This window comes from Thamnophis sirtalis, unplaced genomic scaffold, assembly GCF_051295495.1.
Source record: "Thamnophis sirtalis isolate CommonGarterSnake01/CBP01778 unplaced genomic scaffold, rThaSir2_p1.2 scaffold_5, whole genome shotgun sequence".
Lineage (NCBI taxonomy): Eukaryota > Metazoa > Chordata > Lepidosauria > Squamata > Natricidae > Thamnophis > Thamnophis sirtalis.
In genome coordinates this window covers 109,292,407-109,317,772 of record NW_028261385.1, presented here as the reverse complement: position 1 = coordinate 109,317,772, position 25,366 = coordinate 109,292,407, and the positions used below count along the sequence as shown (strand labels likewise).

General features: G+C 38.9%; 2 protein-coding genes across 2 annotated transcripts; both read right to left on the bottom strand.

The window, feature by feature from the left end:
- Window positions 1-849: 849 nt before the first annotated feature.
- LOC148045541 (SCAN domain-containing protein 3-like) lies at window positions 850-1,464 on the bottom strand. The gene has a single exon (XM_087717030.1). The coding sequence runs from the start codon at window positions 1,462-1,464 to the stop codon at window positions 850-852; it is 615 nt and encodes a 204-aa protein (XP_087573156.1).
- A 7,997-nt stretch (window positions 1,465-9,461) lies between these two features.
- MIX23 (mitochondrial matrix import factor 23) lies at window positions 9,462-22,525 on the bottom strand. Its single transcript, XM_014062056.2, has 5 exons — window positions 22,403-22,525; window positions 17,386-17,511; window positions 13,496-13,642; window positions 10,422-10,481; window positions 9,462-9,721 (listed from the first exon to the last, which is right to left on the bottom strand). The coding sequence occupies exons 1-5, from the start codon at window positions 22,451-22,453 to the stop codon at window positions 9,671-9,673; spliced, it is 435 nt and encodes a 144-aa protein (XP_013917531.2). The 5' UTR covers window positions 22,454-22,525; the 3' UTR covers window positions 9,462-9,670.
- Window positions 22,526-25,366: the final 2,841 nt, after the last annotated feature.

The following is a 25,366-nucleotide window of genomic DNA, read 5'->3' as shown; positions in this document are numbered from 1 at the left end:
TTGATTGCTTTACATCACCACCCTCTGGCCCAGGGTATCTACTCGCTTAGAGGTGTGATGAGTCTTGCACAGCTAATGGGGAGAAATCAGGCGGCATTGACTTGTTGAAAGTCTGGGGAGTGACTCCCAGACTAACTTTCGAAATATGTTTTTTAAATAATCTAATCAAGCAGTGCCTAAACTTTATTTGTAATTGGGCAATAAAGCTTCTGTGTCATTGAGATCAATGTTTCTCAACCTTGGCATCTTTTAAGATGTCTGCAGTTCACCTTCCAGAATTCCCCAGCCACCTATCTCAAAATCACCAAGATTCAGAAACATTCTCACATGGCTCAATAACCACCTTAGAAAAAACAATAGAGGAATATTGTTTTTTTTTATTTGGAAAAAAACAGTTGATGGAGAGATCGATAGAATCAATGCAATCACTGGAATAGTTATGGGACAGTATTAATTTTTTTATCAAAGATGGTTGCTAGGAGTTAAGCCTATTCACATTCCACCTAATTAGTTAACATATGTAGATCTGTGTATTTGGATGACTAAAGGAAATGGTGCACCTCATGGGCAATGTTCCCTCTAAGGCAGTGGTCCCCAACCTTTTTATCGCCGCGGACCGGTCAACATTTGATAATTTTACCGCGGCTCGCTAGGGGGGGGGGGGCGTTGATTGTTTATATTTTAGATTGCTTTGATTTAATAATTTAAATTTAATTGTATTTAAACATGCCTTCAAAATAAAATACAGTTACATCAAAAAATGAATATAAAGTGATTTAACATTTAACTCACTAGAACGCTAAATCAATGATAACCCTGAGCTTGTTTCTTTGCAACGAGACGGTTCCATCAGGGGGTAATAGGAGACAATGACATCCGAAGTGTGTTGCTTATGTCCACTTTATTCCGTTGTTTTGTTTTGGTTGCTGTCATGGCAAAAAACCCCACTTCACACAGATAGGATGTTGGAAATGGCAATAGGGATTTAAGTGCTGTGGTGGCAATCTCAGGGTATTCCGCCATGGCTTTAATCCAGAACACCAGCAGAGTTGTTGTCTTGAACGGAGTTTTAAGGCCGCCGTCATTTGCAATCTCCAGCAGTTGATCTTCTTCTTGCACAGACATGCTAGATTCGCCTGGGTTGTTGACAAATGGGTCATGGATCCATTCCTTACCAGTTTGTGGGTCTTTTGTGGTTGGGAAGTAGCGCTCGAACTCTTTTAAAAGCAAAGACAGGTGATCGTGCACCAACTGGGAGAATGAATGCTTAGGCTCAGTCTCGCCTAAAATCCCCGCTAATGTCTGAAACATGTCCAAAATGCCTCTGTTCACGCGCCGTCCCCACAACTCCAGTTTGGCTTTAAATGCAACTACTTTGTCTGCCAACTTGAAAATAGTTGTCATTTGATTGAGTTCATTGAGCAGGCTGAATATGTCACACAGTAAGCCAGTTTTGTGACCCATACCTTGTCACTGAAATGTGCTGCCAGCGGTGACTTCTTTTCTGAGAGAAATCTTTGCAATGGCTCTCGTAATTCGAATACTCTGGTTAGTGATTTTCCTCTGGATAACCATCTTATTTCTGTGTATAATGGAAGGCATCTGTGCTCTGCGTCCATCTCCTCACAAAGCTGCTCAAACAGACGTGAGTTAAGGGCGTGTGCTTTGATGTGGTTAATAACTAACAACATCAATCAATACGCTGTTAAATTCTGGTGACATTTTTCGGCTTGCCAGCATTTTCCTGTGAATAATACAATGCGTAGATTCACTCTCAGATGCAACCTCCTTAATCCGAGCAGTTAAACCAGACAGTTGTCCGGTCATGGCAGCAGCTCCTTCTGTGCATATGCTGACACAAAAGGACCATTTTAGTTGTCCTGATATATAACCATCCAGTGACGTGAACAGTTCTGCTCCTGTGGTGTTGGTTGGCAAAGTAGTGCACATAAGAAATCCTCATGCACATCCTCCTGATATAGATATCGCACATAAACAAGTAGTATTGCCTTGTTGTCGATATCTGTAGATTCGTCAACCTGGGGTGCGTACCTGGAGTGTATTAATCCTCTCCAACAATTATGTCTCAATGTCTTCAGCTATTTCCTCAATGTGCCTAGTCACAGTGCCAGCCAACAAAGGCACATGTGCTATCTTTTCCACAGCAGCCTCTCCTAAAAGTTCACGGCAAATGTCTTTAGTGGAGGGCAAGATCAATTCTTCACCGATAGTGAATGGCTTTTTAGCCTTAGCAATACGGTTAGCCACCAAATATGATGCTCTCAGTGCATTCTCCTTTATTGATGTGGAGGCCCTCATAAATTTCTTCTGTCCTTCGCGTTCCCGTTTTTTTCTTTCAAAATACTCCAGGGGCTTGTCTTTTAATCCAGGATGCTTGGCGTTCAAGTGGCGAAGCAGTTTTGAAGGTTTCATTGCCTCATTAGAGAGCTGGTTGCTGCAAACTATGCAGAGCAGGGTTGGTGTGTGGGAATCACCTGTCCTGATAAATCCATATTTCAAGTAGGACTCATGGTATTGTTTGTTAAAAGTTTTATGTTTCTTTGATATTGAAGGCTCTTCTTCTGTCTCTTCACTGGGCCTTTTCTTTTTCCCAAGAAAACTTTCTAACGACCTCTGTTTCGTACTCATTTTTGCTAATTTGTGGGTTAAATTTGAGCAAACACAATATACACATACACCAAGCACTGTTAAACATGAGAAAGTACCAGTGAACAGAGAAGAGCACCCCGATATCACAATATTTTGCGCAGGCGCGGTATTGGTGTGGCTTTAGGTGACATCTCTCAGCTCCCGGTTAACCCCTCGTCCATGGAAAGTCGAAAGTCGAACAAACCCGAGAGAAATACACCACAGTAAATAAAATGGAAATAATTTAATGTTCCTTGGGCAGCCCGGTACCATTTGATCTACAGACCGGTATCGGTCCGTGGCCCGGGGGTTGGGGATCACTGCTCTAAGGTGTGCGGCTGTGTGGCCACGCACATGGCAAGTAAACACCACACAGCAGTTTCCCACTGCCATGCAGTGTCGTTGCCTGACACGGGCTGCAGTCTTTGCACTCTGCAGAACGGCCGTGGAATCGCGAACGAAACCCCCTCCAGCTAAATAGGAGTCTTGATAACATTTTTAAAAAAAGTTTGGGCGGAATTGGTGCAATTTATTATGTGGCTGCATCTCCTGATTCTCTGCGATTCAACAAAGCCTTTCCCCACCCTGCACCGGGGGACTCACTTGCGTGCACGCCGGCACCCCACACGGGGCTGGGTCCGGTCATCTCCTCCCTGCCTTTCCTTCCCTTTTTATGCCCTGTCTCAGACGTGCGGGCGCGCATGCTGTGGACTTGCCCGCTTAGACGCCAAGGTTGCTGCGTGCTATTTATTTTTTAATGATATCAAATTTAGCTATAAAGTTGCCATACCTACTTTTTTTTTCCTGGGCCTGCTAAATTCTGGTGCCTGGTGATACAATGAGTTAAATGCATTCTGGCCTGGATTTCCTATTGTGCAATTTGTGTCATGGATTTAATCATTTAAAATTCCATAAAATGCCAGTACACATCCTTTCTGCCAAGAGATCAGAAAAAACAATCCTCGAATCTTCTGATATTTAAATGATTTGTAATATTTAGATATATAATTTGGATTACATTTGAAAGCTATGCATTGATTAAATACTACAGAATACAATCATATGGCAGTTCTTCTTTCTTTTTTGGTTTTAGAAGAGGATAATTCCCTGTTTTTAGCCAGGCTTTTTGAATTAGATTATGGTGATGTTAACACCAGTTTTTAAGTAGATTTCAATTTTTTAAAAATCTGTTAGCTGCTTTGAATGCCTTGGAAATGAAAAGATGGCGTACAAAACTGAAATAATAAAAAAATAGTACATTCATTTTGAAAAATAAATGCAATACTTGATTAATTTCATATCTTTATTTAAAATAGTTTTGGCATGGCATATGATTTTATCGACTCAATTGGAAATGATGTGGATGTTGTATCTGATTCTGAGGTATGTATATTCTTAAGTAATATTACATAGCATATAGTCCAAACTTGCTAGACTATTTAATTGATCTTACTACTTTAAAGGGGGAGAGTTTCATGATAAATTATTTTATTATATTTATATTGCATTTATATATTATATTTATTACATTTATATTCCACATTTTATATTTGTATTAGTGTTTATTGTCAATTTTGATTGATATTATATTGTTATATCAATACTGATTTTAGTCATACTAAATAACAATTACTGCTATTATTTATCAGGATTAATATTTACAGTTTTTAATATTGAGTTAGTCATATTTTAGAATAATAGGATTCTTTTAGTAGGATAATTGGCAAAATCTAATTCAAATGTGATGGGTTGCATTCCAAAGGAATGTGAGACGACTGGTTGCCTGCAAAATGCCAGGACCCAGGCTGTTGGTGCCATGTCTCTCTCTAGCCAGTCTAACAATGTAAAAGCTGAGCAGAGAGGCTTTTTTCCCCAGTGTGAGCGGAAAAATATAGTGTTTGAGTGACATATTTTCATGCCTGGCATTCATCAGGCTGAAACCTCGCTAGCAATCAGCACTTGACCCTTGGAATGTTGCGCAAATGACCAGCAGACGTGACAGCAGTTCAAATTGTTGCTCTCTTAGGTGCTCAGGCATGAAACTGTGCAGCTCAAACATTATACTTTTCTGCTCACACTGAAAAAATATTAGAGGGAACATTGCTCATGGGAAGCAGAACAAGTCACCCAGTGGAGGTGGGGCTTGTAGCATAGGATCACTGCATCTTTTAATGCATCAACCGATATTATCTAAGTCTGTGATGGTGAACCATCTCTGAGGGCATGCAAGCCATTGCACACTTGGTAAGCTGCAGCATGCAAGAACGCACCGGCCAATTGATTTTCGGGGTTTAAAGGGCCTCCAGAGGGCCGGGGGATGCCCTTTTTGCCCTCCCCGTGCTTCAGAAAAACCTCCGAAGCCTGGGGGGGGGGGGGGGCAAAAAACTGGCTTACCAAAAGTTCGGATACAGGCCATTTCCGGCTTCCGGAAGGCCTCTGGAGGATGCGGGATGCCATTTTCTCCCTCCCCTGGGGAGGGTGAAAAACGGGCCTACCGGAAGTTCGGAAATGGGCTGTTTCCAGCTTCTGGAGGGCCTCTGGAAGGCTGGGGGAGGCATGCAAAACATTAGTTCTGCATGTAATTTGTTGTTGGACATTGGAAGCCCCAGTTCTTCCAAAAAACAAACAATGAGCTGGCTTTGAAGAAGAAAAAAACAAGCAGTTCCGGTTATGCAAGTCTGAAACCCTTTATTCTTGTATATCTGTGTAAACTTTAGCTTTGTGCCTTTTTCAGAAAAACAACTAGGAAATCTAATATTATCGGATTGGAGATTTAATGCTGACAGGATAGTCTCTTAGCCAGTATATTGGGTAGGTAAAATGGAAGTGCAGGGAGAGCCTAGGGGCTGATATCGACAGGGGGACAATATCAAGATCATGTGAAGTGTTCGTACCACTTTATACTGCTTTGGTAAGGCCTCACTTGGAATATGGAAACTCATTTGGTATTCCCAAGGCACATTGACATTTCAGAACCTCTAAAATATCTGGATGAGCTGTTATTGCAAAAGTGAATAGAGCAACAAATGCCCAACCCTACATCTTCATGATTTATGAGACATTTTGCAATTGTGACAGCTTGAGTTTAAGATAGTACAAAGCAGTGGAGGGCAATTTTTACACATCAAGGGCCACAGCAGCAGTTAGCAGCATTGTGCCCCTTGGTAGATGTATGCACACTCCTGAACTTCATGCTTCATTTTATAAACATTTATACACACCACCCCAGGGTTTGTACAGGTGCCCACTCAGATAAATAAAATTGTGTTTTGAGACCATTTGCAACTGAAGTGCAACAGACTTATCATTGAAGATGTTGGCTTAGTTGTTTGTTCATACTGCTCTCAAAATGTAACACAATACAAGGGCTTTGAGTAAGGGGCACTCCAAGGTCTTTTAGGGCTTCTCTGCAGCCCTGACATGGTGACTGACTCATTCACGCAATACTGTCACTGGATTTTATTTTTAAAAAGGGGACATGTATAGATTAACTCAGAAAAAGAAATCAAGGGATGGCTTATTAGGTCCTCAGATAAGAAGAAAAAGGAATAATCAATAGCCAACAACAAGGCCAACTCATTAAAGGATTAGGAAAGATAATGAAGAATAGCCAAAAGAGAAAATTCCAACATTCTTTAAGGAAACATTGAAAGAGACAGGTTAATGTTTTTTTAAGCGAAGAATTTATATGTTAAATATACAAGATATAATAGGGCAGACGAATGTTATGAGACAGAGGGATATTTTGATTAAATGCAATAAGAAATTTCCTACTAGCAAGTTGCTAGCAGAATATACAACTTTGTTAAAATCAGATGAACCTAACTCAGAATCTGAGGAATTTCCTACAAATGAAATCAATAGAAGTATGTAGGTAATTTTCATTTAATTATCCATGGGGGCATTCAGTCCCGATAATTCTTTTCAACTCTTATCAGTAGCTTTGTTTGAAAAGTCTCCAAACTAGGTAATCTGACCTTCCCTTAACACTGAAACAATTCATTCATATCTTGTGATTTTTGGATATTCATATACTGTATCATTCTAGTAAAAAAGTTAAAACCTCTTTATTGTTGAGCAAAATTCATATTGACATTACTGACACAACCATGTGACTTTATTGATAATAGCATTGAGGTTGTTAGCCAGTCTTTGCTCAGAAGGTTTTTCAGTTTTTCAATTTGGCCCATAGTCCCAGTAGTCTCCATCAATATACTAACAAGGCCGCACCAACCCTGCTTAAGGGCAGCAAGTGCTATCACCAGCTGAGGTACAATACTGTACAAATGTTTGGAAACTTAATTATATACAGAAAGAGCTCCATCAAAACATCTATGTCATTAAAGTTTGGTCAATGTTGAAACCCTAAATATGCCTATTAAAGCAGGGTTTCTACGCAAAAACACTAGAAGCAATTCTCACTTTTATGTATAATTTTGAACATTTCTTAAGTCATACATATTCCTCCTGCTATTTACTTTCAGGATAAATGTTATGTAGAGTCCAGAAAAGAGGAATAACAACAAAATACATGATATGGGAAAAAGAGAAGGAAGTATAACTGAAACTAACATATACCAACAGTATTCACTATATCTCCATGCCTTTTGAACGTTGTAAATCATCCTAGCTCCCACCATATTAATTCATCATTTGATGCACTTCTGTTTTTGCAATTCATCAACTGTTTCAGTTGTAATTTTTTCAATCTTCCTATTTACCCTATCTTTCTTCATACATTTATTTTACAATTGATTCTCTCTATACCATCAATTCCCCATAAATACTTGTTTTATAATCTTGCTTTTGAGTACTAATGGTGTAATACTAATAGTGCAATGTACTAATGGCATAATCCTAGATGTGATCCCAGAAACCTAAACAAATCTTTCAAAGACTCTGGCGCCCTGGGGAAATACCAGAAGACTGGAAAAGAGCTGATGTGGTTCCCATCTTCAAAAAGTGGGGGGAGGGGAGTGGATCCAGAAAACTACAGACCAATCAGCCTGACATTAATATCTGGAAAGATTCTGGAAAATATAATCAACAGTGCATTTGTGAGCACCTAGAAATGAACAAGGCAATTATTAGAAGCCAGTAAGGGTTGTCAAAAACAGATCATGTCAGACAAGCCTTATTGGCTTCTTTGACAAAGTGACTAAATTAGTGGATAATGAAAATGTGTGGACATAGTTTACTTATGAGTGCCTCAAGGTTCTGTCTTAAGCTATTTAACATCTTCATAAATGTTATAGATAAGAGGACAGGAGGGGAACTCATCGTATTTCCAAACACCAGGTTGGGGGAAATAGTGAACACTTTAGAAGATAGTCTCAATATACAGAAGGATCCTGACAGACTTGAAAAACAGACAAACAACAAAATGAAATTCAGTGGTGAAAAAATTAAGGTCATACATTTAGGCAAGAAAACCCAAATGCACAGGTATAAAATAGGTGGTACCTAAATCAATAATTAGTGACTGAGAGGGGGATCTAGGTGTCCTAGTGGTCAACCACTTAGGTATGAGCCAGCAGTGTATTGCACCTGCCAAAAAAGCCATTCAAACAAGATGTGGGAACATGAACAGTAAAAATATAGTTGGACTGAATAGTTTAGAAAACCAAAATGAAGGAGACTGGTCTAGCTATTTCTTTACTAGCAACAGCAATAGCATTGAGATTAATATACCACTCCATAGCACTTTATAGCATTATCTGGGCTATTTACAATGTAGAAGCATTATTGCACATTGCCCCCAACATTCTGGGTCCTCATTTTATCAATCTCGAAAGGATGAAAGGCTGAGTGAACCCCTGGCTGAAGGGAGAGTTTTCCTGCAATACTGCACTTTAATCACTGCACCATCAGGGATCCAATGATTTCTTCATAGCTAACACTGTCTTCAAACAACCAAAAGGATGTTTTTTATATACGGGCATAACCAGGTGGAGACATATAAAATTAAATATAAAAAATACAAAACTAATATCAAACAGGTAAAACCACCATCCTTGGAACTGGTTGGATGGACTCAGTTACAATGGTGACCATTGGAAGATCTGAAAGATTTCTATAATTATGAGAGTCATAGAGACTCTCATGTTGTGAACATCAATTTAATGGCACATAATCAATCCAAAACCATACTGTATATTATCTAATGTCTCTACAGGCATCCCTTAAGTGCTACTTTAAACGACAAAGGGGATATTAGATATATCAATGTGGAACCCTTTGCTAAGTATTGTATTTCGTCTCAGTACTTTACTTTGATCATATACTACTGTTATCACATTCAGAAATTAAACCTGAAGTCCATATTCATGCAAAACATTCCAAAATTCAACCTTATTAATTTTATGTGTACGCTTTACTTAAATCAACAAAAATTTCTAAGGTGGCTAGAGATTGGTTTCGAGGAAGGCAGTTTTTCTGAGGACTGGGGAGGCATGGTTTTGCATGCTGCCTGGATCCGCACATGTGCAGATGGCGCTTTGCTCACTTGCGTGGCTTGATTCCTGACGGTCTGCAGACCATCCCGGTCTGCAGCCCGGGGGTTGGGGACCCTTGGGCTTTCACATCTCTGAAACATGCCATCACAATGTGATGTAATTACTCCAGGATTATACAATGTTGGTAATTGGAATAAAGTTTTGTTTACCCTCAATATTTCTCACAGTCTGAAAAGGACCTACACAATTAGTAGAGTACAACGTTGTTTTATATGTAAAAATCTCCAGGTATATGAGAGTGGTTTGACATAAAGTACATTTGCTACTATATCAAAAGGTCAAGTATGTGACATCACATTCCATCTGAACATTTTTTTAATTTTTTTCTTCTCATATGTCTTGTACAAATTAACAGTTGGTTTATCTTTATTAGCAAAATCACTCATTGTATAGATCCCGTGGGTATCATTTTTCAAGAGGTCCCATGCATTTTGTTCCATGTTTCTTTTCCAGTTTATTTGCATTACTGAAGACCACTTTCAGGGGATTCTTCCCCCGCATTTGCATTATTGTGTCTTTGGAGGTTTATAATGAGTTCTGCAACGTTCATTAAATATCTAAAATAGCAAAACATAAAGTTGATTGATACAAATATTTATGGATCCAAATATCTTAATTAGCTGCAAAGCAGTAATCAGAACTAAATGTATGTGCTCAGAAAAAAACAAAAAAAAAGATGATATATACTTGTTCAGGTTTGTAGCTTTCAGAATAAAAGGGAATAAATAATTGGCTGAAATATTTCCACACATGGCAGACACAGGATTTTTTTAATGACAGAACTGTTCCCAAGTTCTGATGGCATCACCCTTGTGGTCACATGACAGCAATCACATGATCTTTATAGCCAGTTGCAGTTCTGTGGTCATGTGACAGGATTTGCAACTTTTTTTTTTGCCAGAAATCAACCTTTTCAGCTGGTTGCCAGCAAGAAATGCCCATAGGAACACATTGACTTGCTTAATGAATGTGGTGCTTGCTTAACAATTGCAGTGTTCACTTAATGACTGCTGCAAAAAGCGTTGTAAAATCAGATTGGTCACATGGGTGTCTCAAGTTATGATTTATGATGGAGGTCCTGGGCTGCATTACAATTAAAGACTACTTACATGCATTAGTTTGGATGTAAGATATTTCTACTTGATTTTCATATTTGGATTTAACTTGAACTATAGTTCTCTTCCTAGCTTTCTTCCCCCATCAATCAGAGCCTTAATATGGTATGACAAAAATTCACAAATTAGGACTGCTCCTTACCTTCCAGCTTCTGTCATTTACCACTTCTTCGACATTTAACTCTGACTGCATTAATTTCAACTACAAGAGAAGAAGAGAGGCTTTAGAGACTTAGCATAACAGTTGGGATTGACCATGAGCATACAGATTGTATAAAAATAAATTTGGATAACAATATTAAAAATATACTTAAAACAGATTAAAATAGAACATTTAATCAAATTTTCTCACCATTCACTAAATAAATCTTCCTATGAAAAATTGGAACTTCATTGTAGAATATTGGGGAATTAAGTATTAGAAGTGGTAAGCATTTTATAGACATTTAGAAGAGAACAAAGCTAAAGCTAAAATTCATACTGGTGAGAAATTAGAAAATCTTTTTTTCACCCCAGCTGAAAAATGGCAAAAACAGAGAATATACTTTTGAATGGGTTATTACAATGCAGTGAAATCTTGATTTGCCAAACTTTAATGCAACATATAAGGGTGTGCACCAGACCTAATTTTGCCATGATTTGCAATATTTGCATAATGATGTCATCAAGCATAAGATGCAAATTACATCATTTAAATCAATTTATTTCAGTGGCATAATGATGCAACAACACAAATAACTAGATTACCTGGGTGATGTTGTCATATAGATGCTGTAAATCCCCATGACAAATTCTTTATTCAACATACGTTTCTGAATAATGAATCCCTCCCTCCTAATTAACTGTTAAAAAAACCTAAGGTTTTTTTAAGTAATAATTGCAGTTAATTTTAAATGAGTGAGTTGAGACCAGAATGACAGTCCAATTACATGGACAGAATTATAGCCATGTATATTAAATCCCATTATTTCACCTTTGCCTTATAAAAATTTGCAGATGTCTGAAATTACATTCATATGGCAAGTAGATTCTAGATAGTAGAGCAGTTTTTCTCAACCTTGGCAACTTGAAGATGTCTGGACTTCAACTCCCAGAATTCCCCAGCCAATGCTGGCTGGGGAATTCTGGGAGTTGAAGTCCAGACATCTTCAAGTTGCCAAGGTTGAGAAACACTGTAGTAGAGCCTTATTTCTATGCCCTCTTTGGAAGCCTTTAGGAAGAAACTGTGGGTTCCAGCTAACTGTTAGAGTTGCAGTGTTCCAAGTATGTTCATCACCTTGCCCTGTACTGCTCTCTTCTGGACAAAAAATGACTTTACAATTTTTTTCTGTTTCAGGAAACCTTTTTTCTTTTATCAATACTCAGATAGTTTAACAATAACTAAAATACCAAATGTTTGGGAAGAAGCTGAAATGGATACAGTACCTTTTAATATCACAAAAATGTAAAATATTGATAGAACATGGGATCTCCAATCTTTACTATCACTACAGAGGAGTCTGAGCCATTCGCCTGTTTTTCTATATCTAATAAGCATCCCAAGGACTGCTTAGAAATTTCGGTGCATAAAATGATTTATGGGTTAAAGTTTCATGTTTATTTCCTTTCAAATTGTGTTTGACTTCAGCTAGCAAACATTAATAGTTTAATTATTAATTTAAATTAATCAATATGACATCTGTTTGTACAAGTTCTCATAAACAAGACCTAATTATGTGTGTTTAACAAGACATGAATACCTGGGTTTCCCGAAAATAAGGCCCAGTCTTATATTTTTGGGGCTACAAAATAAGCACTAGGGCTTATTTTCAGGGATGTCTTAATTTTTTCCCCATGTACGGGAGGCCCAGTTCTGCTTCCTCACAGCCTCAACAGAGGAGACAAGGCGAGACATGGTGGGACAGAGTGGGCAGGTGGGCTTGGAGGCTCATCTTCAGGTATCTCGATTTTCCCGCAGCCCACATGGCATGTAAGGATTGCCTGCCTTCCCCCCCCCCCCTGTACATCTGCCTCCATTTGCTGCCGATGCCCCTGTGTGAAGATGAATCTCCCGTGGCTCCCTGCCTGCTCCATCCCACCAACTCTTGGCTTACCCATGTCCCATGCGATGCGTCTAGATTGTGTGCCTCCCCCACCCCATCTCTGCCTGCTGCTTGGACATATAATCAACTCACCTGCACTGTGCAGCCTGTGGCTGCTGCCAGACATTGTTGGCCCTTGTGCCCGCACTGCCTCTGGTGCTGTCCACGCCCCCCGCTAATGACAACCTTAACTAGGGCTTATATTTGAACTAGGGCTTATATTAGGAGCATGCTATAAAATCAGGCTAGGGCTTATTTTTTTTGGGGGGGGTAGGTCTTATTTTAATACGTATAAGGGTACATACATACATACATACATACATACATACATATATATATATATATATATATATATATATAAAACTTTGTGTATGTGTGGGTATTTGTGTCTGTGCATATATACATTTTGTTTAGTACATGAGAAAATTATACTGATGGCAGATTTCTTATTTTTGTCTTTCTTTGTGTGTGTATGCCTTCAAAACAATCCTGCAACTACTTGGATCAGTTGCTGCAGTTTACCTAACAACATTTTTGGAAATAGTTTGCTATAGCCTGTTTCCTATGGCTGAGAGAGGGTGATTGGCTTTGTACCTAAGATAGGGCTAGAACTGTGGGTCAATTTTTTCCTCTGAGTAATCCTGTTGTATTATCAAACTGATCTTGGCTGAGCAGGATCAGGCTTGCTTAGTCCTTAGAATGAACCCCCAGGGCTCAAGGCAAAACTGGGAAGTTGAACTAATTTCCTGAAATATGACAAGGCAGGTCCATACTGTGGCTGAAAAAACTGCAGATATGCTCAAGAAAGTGCCGGGTGCCAGGAGTTGAGCTTCACCTGGAGAAGGCATGGCCTTATCTAATAATACAATCTGCAACAGCCAGTTTGTCAATTCATGATTTCTATTTCTATCTTTTCTGGATGATGAAGCATGGACATAAAAGAATATCTAATGACAGATACATTTGTTAGAGAGAACTGGTCCTTTTCCAGCATTAGGAGGATGATTATAATGTCAAACCACAGATAACTATTTTTGTAATTTTACATGTTTTACTTTTCTGTGCCACTGGAACAGTCAATTTTCAATCATATTTTATATAATAGAACTTAAAGCAACCAAATTCTGCTACTTACTTTTGTCTGCTCTTTCCTAAGTTGTTTTAGTAGTGTTATGTCATCTGGAGATTTCTTCCTCTCTTCCTGCAGAAGTTTTACTACATTAGAAGTTTGGGCAATACAGCTTTTGATTATTCTCTCCCTACTTTCATGAGCTTCTTTCAACTAAATAGAGAGTAAATATAAACAAAGAAAACCAGATGAGCAAGCAATCCAATAATGAGTGAAATGTTAAGTAAAATAAAAGCAGAAATTGAGGAGGTTTTCATAGAATTACCACTTTCCATGCATATATAATGGACACAGGAGAAAAGCTTATTATTCTTATCACTTTTTGTTCAGAGCTTACCCAGATACTGTAGCTATTAAACAAGTGCTTAGCAGAAAAATCCTTGTCACTTAAAAATACAGAAATTAGCAACCACTTACATTCACTTTCTTTTTTTTAAAAAAAGGAGGAAAAAGTCACAATACATCATGTGATGACAATGTGACCTTGTGCGTTTGACACCCCTGCAATAGGCTATGGATCCTTTTCCAGAATTCAAGAATTGCAAAGTGGCATGTATAAACAGCATGTATTACATTCCACCAAAGCATCAACATGTATATGGCAAAGCTTTGGTAATCTGGAGAATCAGGTGATAGAATAGTGGTCACTGATTATAAAAGCAAAATTGTTGAACTACAATAAAGCATATAAAATTTCATAGATATAAAAGTACAAAATTCAAGAACTTTAACTCCATCTTAACAAAATAAAATTAGTCAGAAAACATAAGTATATAATTGATCATATTTGGAGGAATATCAAGATATGATATAATATAAAGAAAAAGGATATAATGGATATATGGATATTTTTGTTTAAATTTCTATTAGAATGTTTTTGACTCTGGTATTGTGCCAGTGTCTCTTAATGGAGCTTATATCAATATACTGTACTTAAAATAAAGTCAACATGATGCCCATTGTCCTGTTTAACAGGATGCTTCTGCCTTCTTAGTTGCTGCCCAATCCAGGGAAAAAAAAGGCAGTTATAAAGAGTTGCAAAAAGTTGGTAGATTTGTACGCCCACAACTTTCAAAACACCTTTTTGTAACTAAATCAGAATCTCCTGATTGTAGGTCTATTCATTGATAAATGTTGGTGCTAAAATATATTGTTTTCAATGTTTATAATATTAAGTTGTAATCTGTATTGGCAGCTGACAGTCTATAACAATAAAACAATACACTATAATAATAAAACAATACATTAACTTCCTCGTGCTCCCCAAATACTCTCTGGAAAAGCTACTTTTCCTGCTTACAGAGGGCAATTAGGTTATGTGCCGATTTGATCTCAGGAGTTACTCCGTAACATTGGGTTTGCAAAAAAACCCAACCATGTTTGTGAGCCTGTGCCGCCTGTAATGTTTTAGTAATGGAAAACTGTTAATGGATTTTGTTGGGAGCATGCAGATTCTTCTTAAAGGAGGAGGCCCCAAAGATATTTAGGAGCCAAGACATCTAAGGTGTTAAGACAGCACTTGTATTCAGAACTCGATGGGCAATTAATGTATTCAGAACCTGATGGGCTCACAGCACAGACATGTTTTTTCTTTCTTTTTTCTTTCTTTTTTCTTTCTTTTTTCGTTTCTGTTATAATTTTGCACCAGTGAAGTTAAAACCAATTTTGTTGTATTTAAGTACAATGACAATAAAGATTATACTTATACTTATGTGATGACTGCAAGCTCCATATTTTGCACAAACTTCAGCTTTCAGTAGTCTTCAAAGCAGCCTTTTATATGACATTGTGGAGCAATATGTGCATGAATGGGCCTCTCTGGTCATGACTTCTACCTGCCTAATCTAGTTGTAGCGAGGTATCCAGGAGAATCCCCCATCGCATAGTTGCTCCTTCAAGAAGTGGAACCACCCCATCCAGAGTTATAAATCGAGCTGGCAAAGAATCTCCCAAGCAAACATCAACTCCATTTTGTTTGGGTTCAGCTTCAATCCATTTTGCCCAACCAAACTCTAACAGCTTCAGGTACCAGATGAATATTTCCTTTGGCTGACCTAAGTAATGATGTAAAATAAATAGCATGTTGGTGCCACCCCAATTATCTGAGATTGTTGCAGATTGACTTGCAAAGATATTAGAAAGCTTGATATATTCAGGCTAATTTGTCACAGATAGGGAGTTGGCAGTCTCTCAGACTAACTTACTTCAGTAGGATTGTTACTGTTGTAAAGTGGCATATTTATCTGATGGCAGGACATTAACAAAGAACATCAGGTTGGTGGATAAAGCCTACTCCCAATGCCTATTTGCTGATTTCTTTTATGTTATTTCATTTACTATTAGATTTATACCTTGGCTTCTACTAACAGTATGCATAGCATTGTTGTTGGTTTTTACTAGTTACTTTTTATTGTGGCTGGACCATTCCCTGTTGGCAAGTCCACCATAAATATTTGTTTTGTTTGCTTTGTATATTTTTACAATGAAATAATTTTCTTCAGGAATTTTTAAAATGAATCATGAGTCTTTTTGATTTCCAAGTAGGCGTATAAGAAGCAAAATAATTTTGGCTAAGTCTTTTCTGTTGGAAAACATAACAACCTGTCTTCTCTTTTATGGTTTAATTTGGGGCACAAAACCCTCTTGGCCTGTGCTATATGGAAAACCAATGCAGATTAGGTCTACTACATGTACTGATAAACCTGAGCCTTAGGCACCAAAATCAATACAGTTAATTGGTGGTTTTTAAAGTGCTTTCTGGCTCTAATATTAATTGATCTAAATCTGAGCTGAGACCTGTGGAGCTACAAAATTATCAAAGCCATTTTTCTCGGGACACATTCCATATCTGTGCAAAAGTAATACTAATTTGATAATAATAATTTGAGGCTGAAAAGAAAAAAGCAATAATTGCTATTTGTAGTGCATGTGCCAATTTATATAAAAACTAGTATGGGGTTGGAATAGTAGTTAAAATGCAAAAATAGCATTGGGGAGATTCAGGTCTCCCTCAGGGATGAGAGCCACTGGGTGACTTTGAGCCAGTCATTTTCACTTGGCCATAGCCTGGGAAATAAATAATATCAAGCCACACTGGATCAATGTGGTGGATTTAGGAGGTCTTATTACTTTTGAAGTGCAGGAGGCAGCGAGCATAGTCACCTCATGGCTGTTGCTGTGTTGCAAATTTTCAGGGAGGGCTTATTTTAATGCATGCGCTCCAAAGCCCGATTGGGCTTATTATCCAGGGAGGTCTTATTTTCAGGGAAACAGGGTATATTTCTTAGTGTCAAATACACTTAACATTAGCAACTTAATTATACAACACAATATGACTAACTTTATAAGATCTATTTTGATTAAAATAAGACAAAAAGAAGTATAATTATCTTTATATATTTTTGGATATAAATATACTTAAATAATTAAAAGCATGATACAAATTAAATTGGCAGAGTTAAAAAAGACATAAAAAAGACATACAAACAAGAGGAAGTTTGGAAGGAGTAGCATTGCCACAGATTCTATGGCTATAAGGTACTATGGAGGAGAAAGAAGTACAATGATCTCTCTCTCCCTTTTGAGTTAAGTATTTTTAATTGTATATGACACAAGTAGAAAAATTGGTGACAAGAACAATGAAGGAACAATATATGCTTATGATTTAAAAGGCCAGGTATGAACTGCAAGAAACAGCTAGATGGCAGCAAAGAACTATAGAAAACTCTTAACCTTTGCTGTTATCTAGTGGTCACCTAGATGTTGGCGCTCCCAGATCTATAGATCTATAGATCTGGGAACTATAAGATGCCAATGTGGCCACGAACACCTGGTAAAAACAAAATCAGGTTTCAAATGAAAAAAGTTAAATGAAGAGGAAGGACAAATATATTTACCGAATGATGAAGTTCTTCACAAGTTTGCCTAGCATCAACTTTTCCTGCGAAAGAAGCTGTTGGAACGGTAGTATTTAATTCATGGACTATTCTGTCATCAATTGTTCTTGTTACCCTGAGCAATTCCTGGGTGGGAGGGGGCAGGGGAGGAAAAACTTAGACTTAATGTTGCAAAATTTAAATTAAAAAAAGAAACAGTATGTTAGCAACCAGATCAAATAGTGTATTTTTGAACCACATATTTAAAATTCCTAGAAACTTGCAGAGTACTTTACATGTTGATTGTGCCAGATTACTATAATAGATCATAAGATTGAAAGGAACTCTAGAAATCTTCTAGTCCAAACCTTGCCCAGGACAGGAATCCCCCGATCAAAAGCCATGGTCAACAAAAATGACTGTCCAAATTTGAAAATTTTGTGATGCTTTTTAGCGGACAGGTCATTTGATTCCTTCTACGAAAAGAATAGCAAGTCAAGTTGTGGGAGTATGTTTTAATGCCTACAATAATTTCGTTTCTTAAAAGTATATTTGACCTGGAATTCAACAAACTGGAATACATCTTGTTCCATGCCTTTGTCCATAATACAAGAAAGATGCTGAGGAATTGGAAAAAATCCACAGACAAGTGACAAAGATGGTAAGGGACTTGTGGCTAAATTCTGTGAAGAATGGTTAAAGAAATTGAGTACATTTAGCTTAAAGAGAAGTGGAGACACAATAGTAGTCTTCCAACTGAAGGACTATCTCCTGGAGTAATGGGTGCACCATCACCAGAGATTTTCAAACAAGGCAGAAATTTTTCTGGGATGGTCCGAGGATTCGTCCCCTGAGTTGGGATTTGCACTAAAAGACTTCCAAGATCCATTCCAATCCTACAATTCTATGATTGTATTTACAAAGTACATTTCTCAGGTTAAGCTAGCCATGAATTTACTCATTCAGTTTTATATGTTTGTATAATACATTGAACCATAAATTATCTACATTGGCTATTTACCTAACACAGTAGGGTAAATTAATTGGCTAGCTTGTGGTGTGGGATGTTGTGAGGACATGCTTTTTTACAAATAAATCTGATTGAACATGGACATATTATTGAGAAACAGAGATGAATGTCATTAGAGCCCAATCTGTATCCATCTATATCCTCTGCTTGTTGATGCTTTCTCCTTCTACTACCTTATGCTGCTGATCTTTTTCTATTTATGATGCTTCCTCCCCCTACCTCTCCAATTCAGGGACATCCCATTCTCCATATGTGCTCTAATACTAACATTCTTGGAAAGGGAGGGAAATAAGTTAAAATCCATGAGCAATCACTTATATTGTTCATCCAACCAAACCTGAAGCAGAAATTCAATGACAGTAAGCTAGCTCTTGTTGAAGCTGCTGTCTTCCTAATGTAGCTCTGACCAAGTAGGAATGAATTCCCACCCTCATGTTACCTTAGTTGAACATGGGAATACTCTCATACAACTTACTCTTTTACTCATTTATTGAATTTACAGTAAATCATCACCCTGATTTGTTTACAATAATTTCAAAATACACTAAAATAACCACAATAAATAAAACATAAAATAAAGTTAAATTAAAATTGTAAACACAATCCTGACAATGTCACAATTCACTTCAAAGCCCTCTGAAATAAATTGATTTTAATTAGCGTTTGGAAGTCTATATTATCAATTAAGCTATTTTCACTTCCAGGAGAAACCATTCAAAACCATCCCAGAGATTTTTTTTGAGCCTTGGCCTCCCTCTCTAGCAGCAGTTTTTTCCAGGGGAAACATTTTAGGAGGAATGAATCTGGTTGAAAAGGATCTAGATAATTATCCCCAAGATAATTTGAAGATGAATCAACAACTCCTAGTTGACATTTGGTTGGAGAATGGGTGACAGTTATCAAACAGTTGCTTCCAGAGATGATCTCTTAAGGAAGGGCATATTACCTCTTTCATGGTCCCATCTTTCCCCAAAGGAGCCAGAAGAGAAACCCAAAAGTGATAAGGGTCATGCTACAAAATTTGACTTAGAGTACACCTGTCAAAAAGAGTCCTAGGAGAACTGTTTTGGTCACTACCATGAATTTTGCCCATACGGAGTGAAGACCTCAGCAATTCTATTTTATATATTCTGTACAATTTTTTTCAGCAGTTACATAGTGGCCAGGAAGGCATCTAATCATTCTTGCCTTTCTAGAAATTTGCCATCCTAACAGTGAGAGGCTGATGGCTTACTGATGAAATAAGAGAGAAGATGTAATGCTGCTTTGCCTCTTTTATTACCATAGTGTAAGCTCAAACCTGAGGTATACCCATATTTGATTAGATTCACTTCCACAAAGTGATCTCACCAAGGCAAGAGTCAATACAATATCTTCCCTATCCTTATCATAGTTCCAAAGCAAAGACAAAGACTAGAGTGTGTCCACCTATATGCTCTGGATTACATATCTAAGACTAGTCCACTGTTGCTGTGATGGGTATGAGCTTCATGGCTATTCCCAGCCTGCTGTCAGAAGGTTTAAGATGTAAACTGCCCAGCCATCAAAGGGATTTAGCTGAGATACAAGATCAAGGAGTCTGGAGAAGGATACAACTAAGCAGCAGCAGGATCACCAGGATGACACACAGCTTCTCTTTGTAAGACACTATAATGCTGTGCTTCCCAAACTTTTTCCTTCATTACCCAAAACCACTTATCAGAAAGTCCTTTTTACCCAACGTAGATAAAACACTGAGTGTAATATAAACATCCCTGTTGTTATTGGGCTTGTCATTATCCAAGAAAAACCACTTTTATCCAACCCAAGTTTGGGATGCACTGGTAAAATATCTAGGCATTCACATCCTATTACCACAGAAGTGAGTCTCTGGCCACAAATAAAATCAGTGCCACCTCTCCTGGATTTATGGAGGTTGCTTTTTTATATGGCTGTGCCCATATTCATTTTTTAATGGATTCTTTTAAAAATTGTAAGCTGACATTTTGAGTCAGTTGCCTTGAAATTCAAGAAACAAATAAAAACCTAGAAGAGAAATTCTCCAAAAAGGTGATATCTCATCCAGTCAATTTTGATAATGCAAATCAGGAATAGGAAAAATAATTATCATGCACCTATACAAATATCACTCCGGAAGGAATGCATTACTTTGCTACTGCCACTAGAGTGCTTTCACCCATGATGGGCTGTCCCTTGTCCAACTGGTGAAAACAATCAAACACTAAAGGGTCTCAAAGCATCTTACAACTGGTTCTGGGATCAATTCTGAATTTGCAATTACTGCAGTATTTCACCATTGCAGTAATTGTAAACCCAACTGTGGCTTAACTGCTTGTTCTGCTATACAATTAACTTTTAGACTACAAAATAAAGTAATAGAACCTAGTCATTCTGGTTTCAACTATCATAATTCCCATCTTTGTCCTTACTAGCCCTTTTATCCAGAGGTGGGTTTCTGCCAGTTCGTCCCAGATCGGGCAAACTGGTAGTGGTGGCGGGAGGCTCTGCCCATCAGCCTGGAGGCTTCTCCACATGTACAGAAGCTTCTGCGCATGCGCAGAAGCGTTGCACAAGCACACACGAGCGAACCAGTAGTAAAATAAATTGAAACCCACCACTGCTTTTATCCCATTACCTTAAACAAATAGACATTGTTTAGTGGATGTTCACAGTTACAACAGTGGCAAAAAAGTTTGCTATCGATCCCCACATTTACAACCTGTAAAGCTGAAATAAGATTGTAAGTACATTCATATTTTTATTTAGTGTTCACTTCCCTTAACAACTGAGTTGCTGGTTCCATTTATGGTTGCTAAATAAGTATTACCTGTATTTACTTCTAAGGATAATGGTTTCAGTCCCATGCCTACTTTGATCTAAAGAGGCCAACATTCAACATCTTATCCTAATATTTCTGGCTGTTCTGCTATTCTAAGCAACAGCAGCTACAAACAAATGCAATAACATGTTCATCTCCAGCAATGATGTCGGTGGTATTGTACTGAAGTAGCATCTGAATGCTTTGTACTAAAGAAAAGGATATCTGCTCCCAGGATAAGTCACTTTCCTCATGCTGTTACTCTACCTCAAGAGACCACCATTCCTGCTGCAGCCCAATCTTTTCATTCTGGGGAAGCTATTCTAACCCTAAACCTAATCTCCTATGTTCAAGAGTAACAATCTGAGTCCTGTCTCTTCTGGACAAGTATTCCATGTTTCACAACTATAACAAGAGGCTGCAGTTCTAACTGCAGAAGCCAAAACATAGAGTTTCTTTTGTACATTTTTCTTCCTTTCAAAATGATTAAAATAACAGAATGAAAAGAACAAGATTATAATTTCTATGCCTTTGCAACACATTGAAGGCAGCATAAGAATCTCAGAAATTAATGTAACAGAAGAAGAAATGTGTAAATTAACTTTTTCCCTGTTTGCCCATAGTCTCGCAGCTCCCACCTCCTATTTATCTGCCATTTGACCCTTGTCTTTTCGCGGGACAAAGGAAGACTCTGACTGACTTTCAGCTTTTTAATAGAGATCCCCAAAGTCCTCCGGAGAGGCAAACCATGCACCCTCTCATCTCTCCCTTCCTGGATTGCAGTAATGCCCATCTATTTTAGAGAAAACTCCAAGGAAGAGCGTTTCTAAAACATCGAACACACTACTACAACCAGACAGGCATCCCTCCAAGCACGTGCCCGGCTGTCGGGTGTGCTGGGCAAAGGAAACATTTTACAGCATCCGGGAACCCGGCTCTCCTTCAAGCCCCCCAAAACGAGCCTTCTGTTCTCTCCACGGGTGGAGAATCTCTCGAAGTCTGCTCCACGTTGCTGTCCACGCCCGTCCCGCTCCTCCTCTACGGCGCGAGCAAAGGTACTCAGGAGGGCGAGGAGGCGCAGCAGCTCCAAGATCTGGAGGCGAATCAGCACGTGCCAGCCGATCGCGTGGAGGGAAACGTCCCGGGCGCCTCCCCGCCGGCCTCCACCAGCCTCACTTTCGTCTCTGTACCTGAAACTCAGCGAAGTCCTCGCAATTTAGAGTCGAGCCGGGCGCTGCCATGTTGGAAGGTCTCGACGCAGCCAATTGGAAGGCGTGACGGAGGCAGGCCCGCCTCCTCCTGCTCTTTCGCCCCGCCAAGAGCACGCTTCCGCGGGATCCCGAGCCGGGCCGGAAGTCGCGGGGCGTCTGTTGCGCTGCGCCTTTGCCCGTTCCTGGTGTGGATGGCCGAGGTCGCCGGGGTGCAGGTGGTTAGAGATCTTGAACTGGTCACGTAGTGCTTGAGACCGATTTTAAAACGCAACAGCAGCCGCGTTTGGAGTTGAAAACCAACCACCTGCAGCTGGTCTTTTTCTCGGGGCAGCTTTCTTGGGATGCAAAGTTTTTTTTCCAAGCTTCAAGATTCTTGTTTAGGCAAGCCGGCTAGGAAAAATAGTTCATTTAGTACAGGCAGCCGATCTTGAAGCCATGTGTGAACCAGGACATGCCACGAAGGAGACTGAAGAGAGGTTGAAAATATACTATTCCAAACGGCTACAGGAAATGGACTTTTAGAGATAATTTTTATTTAAAAGAAACCTTGTCAGAAGTTAAACTTCTCCTTAAAAGCTGTTGTAAAATGGAATTACCGTAGTTGGGCACTGGGCATAGCTCCAAAGACTTTGGTACTGTAGATTTCAGATATTATCTCAATCATTCTTAGGAATTCAATTTCATTTTGTTTTAAGTTATTAGTGGGGCAATAGACAGTAAAATAGAAAAACCCAGGAAAGAAAAAAAAGTCCACTCAGGTTGGCAGAAGGCAGTTTAAAATTGCTCAGCTAAAAAGCTAGTTGGCCAGATAGAAGAAAAGGAATATTTGGAGATGTATGTGGCAGCCAAGATAGAAAGTTCCATCTACTCCTGCCCTCTGGATTCTAGTAGAGATAGTGCTAAAGGCTAAATTGATGGGAAAGGGTTTGAGTGGAGGAAAGGAAGTCAGGATGGAAAAAGAAGCAAAAAGCTAAGACAGGAGGGGATTGAATGCCAGATTTGCAGGAGGCAAGGCAGAGGGGGAAAGAAGAAAGGAAGAGTATTTGGACCAGGTGAGGTGAAGATCCCTGCTAGGCAAGCAGAAAGGCTGCTTGTGAACTTTGGGAAGAGAATCCAGGAAAAGCTTTTGGTCCTTTAACCAAGGTAGAGCCTGAGCAGCTGCCAGTTTTCCCAGCCAGGAGACTGCAAAGTGGATGGAATCAGTTTGGTCTAGTCTAGTTGTTAAGGCTCCAGGCTAGAAAACAAGAGACCATGAGTTCAAGTCCTGACTTAACCATCTTGAGTGACTTTGGGTCAGTCACTCTCAGCCCAACCAACCTCACAGATTGTTGTGGGGAAAATAGGAGAATCGTGTGTTGGATATGTTCACCACTTGAGTTGTTTGTAAACATAATAAAGGCTGATACAATTGGACCAGGTTGTTTCTACCCACAATAGCCATCACCTTGAAAAGCTTCCACCAAATGCATTTTTAAATGAGTGCAAAAGACCTAGAGGTAATCCTCAACTTAAGACATTTGTTCAGTGACCCAAGTTATGATGATACTTTATCAGGGACTTACAATCTGTGACCAAAGTTCTGGCCACTGGACACATGATCAAAATTCCAGAGCTTGGCAGCCCACCGTACTTACAACCACAGGGGGGCTGCAATTTCCCATACCTGCTTATCTCCCTCCTCCTCTGTCTCTGGCCACCCTCCACCTGTGAAGCCTTCAGAAATCTTACCAAGACTTGTGACTGGATGACACAAAGAATGGCTTGGCTTGACCTGGGTTTGTGGTAAACAACAATTCTTGGTTTACAACTGCAGTGGTGAGTTGCTGTTTCAAGTTGAGGCAGTCATGTGACATTTTGTTCTATAACTACACACACTAGCAATCCCAGTCACAACTGGTTTACCTGTAATGCCTTTGACTCGTGTTTTGGGGAAGGGATGGCAACTCATCAATGGTAGTAAGAAAATAGGGCACCATTAATGAGACGGGGGCATATTCTTTCAGGTTGCTGACATCCTTTAAGATGTATTTGCCTTCTTTGAGGGAATCCTATTAATGACAGTGACTGTGGGAAGGGAAAAGAGACAATTTCTACTCCAATAAAAAATGAATAAAGAGAGGCTGCTTCTGTTGCATGATGCCTTTCCCCAGCTGGAGGACTCCCCCAATTTAGCAGCTGTTTCTTCAATCTGAGGTTGAATCATAGAGCTGGAAGGGACCTTGGAGGTCTTCTAGTCCAATCCCCCAAGGTTGCAATAAGTGGTGGATTTGCATTGTGATACATTTTAAACCCCTTCATGGCATGATATCATGTTCTCCCCAGATATTTCAGCCTGTTCTATATTAGATTTGGCAGAGAAGGCATGCTACCGATGCCATCAGCTAGAGATCTACATTTGTGCATCCCAGGAGAGGTACCTGCCATGGTATCACATTATGGGGCATCCTTCCCTACCCTTTGAAATTAGTTCTATCCCTTTTGACATTCTGGAACTATATTTTATGCAGCATATATTTTTATAGCTGTTGTTTTTATATTACTTTTATCTAGTTGTTGTATACTGCCCAAAGAGTTGCTAATGGTGAGATGGAAAACTATATAAATTTAGTAAATACATAACATATCACCCCCCTCATTCTACTCACAGACAGGTGCAATCCATTAATTTTCCCAGCCTTATTTTTCCTCTATGCAGCCACCTATTATCCAAGTGCAAGTCTTTCAAAAATGGAACCCTTACAGCTGATGAAGAATAACCTCTAGGCATCAACTTCCAGATTCTTTTGACCTCTGTTTACAAGAGATCAAATAGCTAGAGCTAATGAGTCCAACCCTGCAAGGAAACAACAGTATTGTGAGAGCAAATGAGATTGAACAGGAACTAGAGGAGAGGAGATGTATCAGTTGGAACAATCAATAAATGCTTCCTGGTCACCTGACTTC

What these genes read in the sequence shown, in the direction of transcription:
- LOC148045541 (XM_087717030.1), bottom strand. Translation starts at nt 1,464, where the DNA reads ATGGGTCACAAAACTGGCTTACTGTGTGACATATTCAGCCTGCTCAAT.
- MIX23 (XM_014062056.2), bottom strand. Translation starts at nt 22,453, where the DNA reads ATGGCAGCGCCCGGCTCGACTCTAAATTGCGAGGACTTCGCTGAGTTT. An exon ending in GTGAAGAACTTCATCATTCG is followed by an intron (nt 13,643 to 17,385) that starts GTAAATATATTT and finishes CTCTCTATTTAG; the next exon opens with TTGAAAGAAGCTCATGAAAG. An exon ending in TTAGGAAAGAGCAGACAAAA is followed by an intron (nt 10,482 to 13,495) that starts GTAAGTAGCAGA and finishes CTTCTCTTGTAG; the next exon opens with TTGAAATTAATGCAGTCAGA.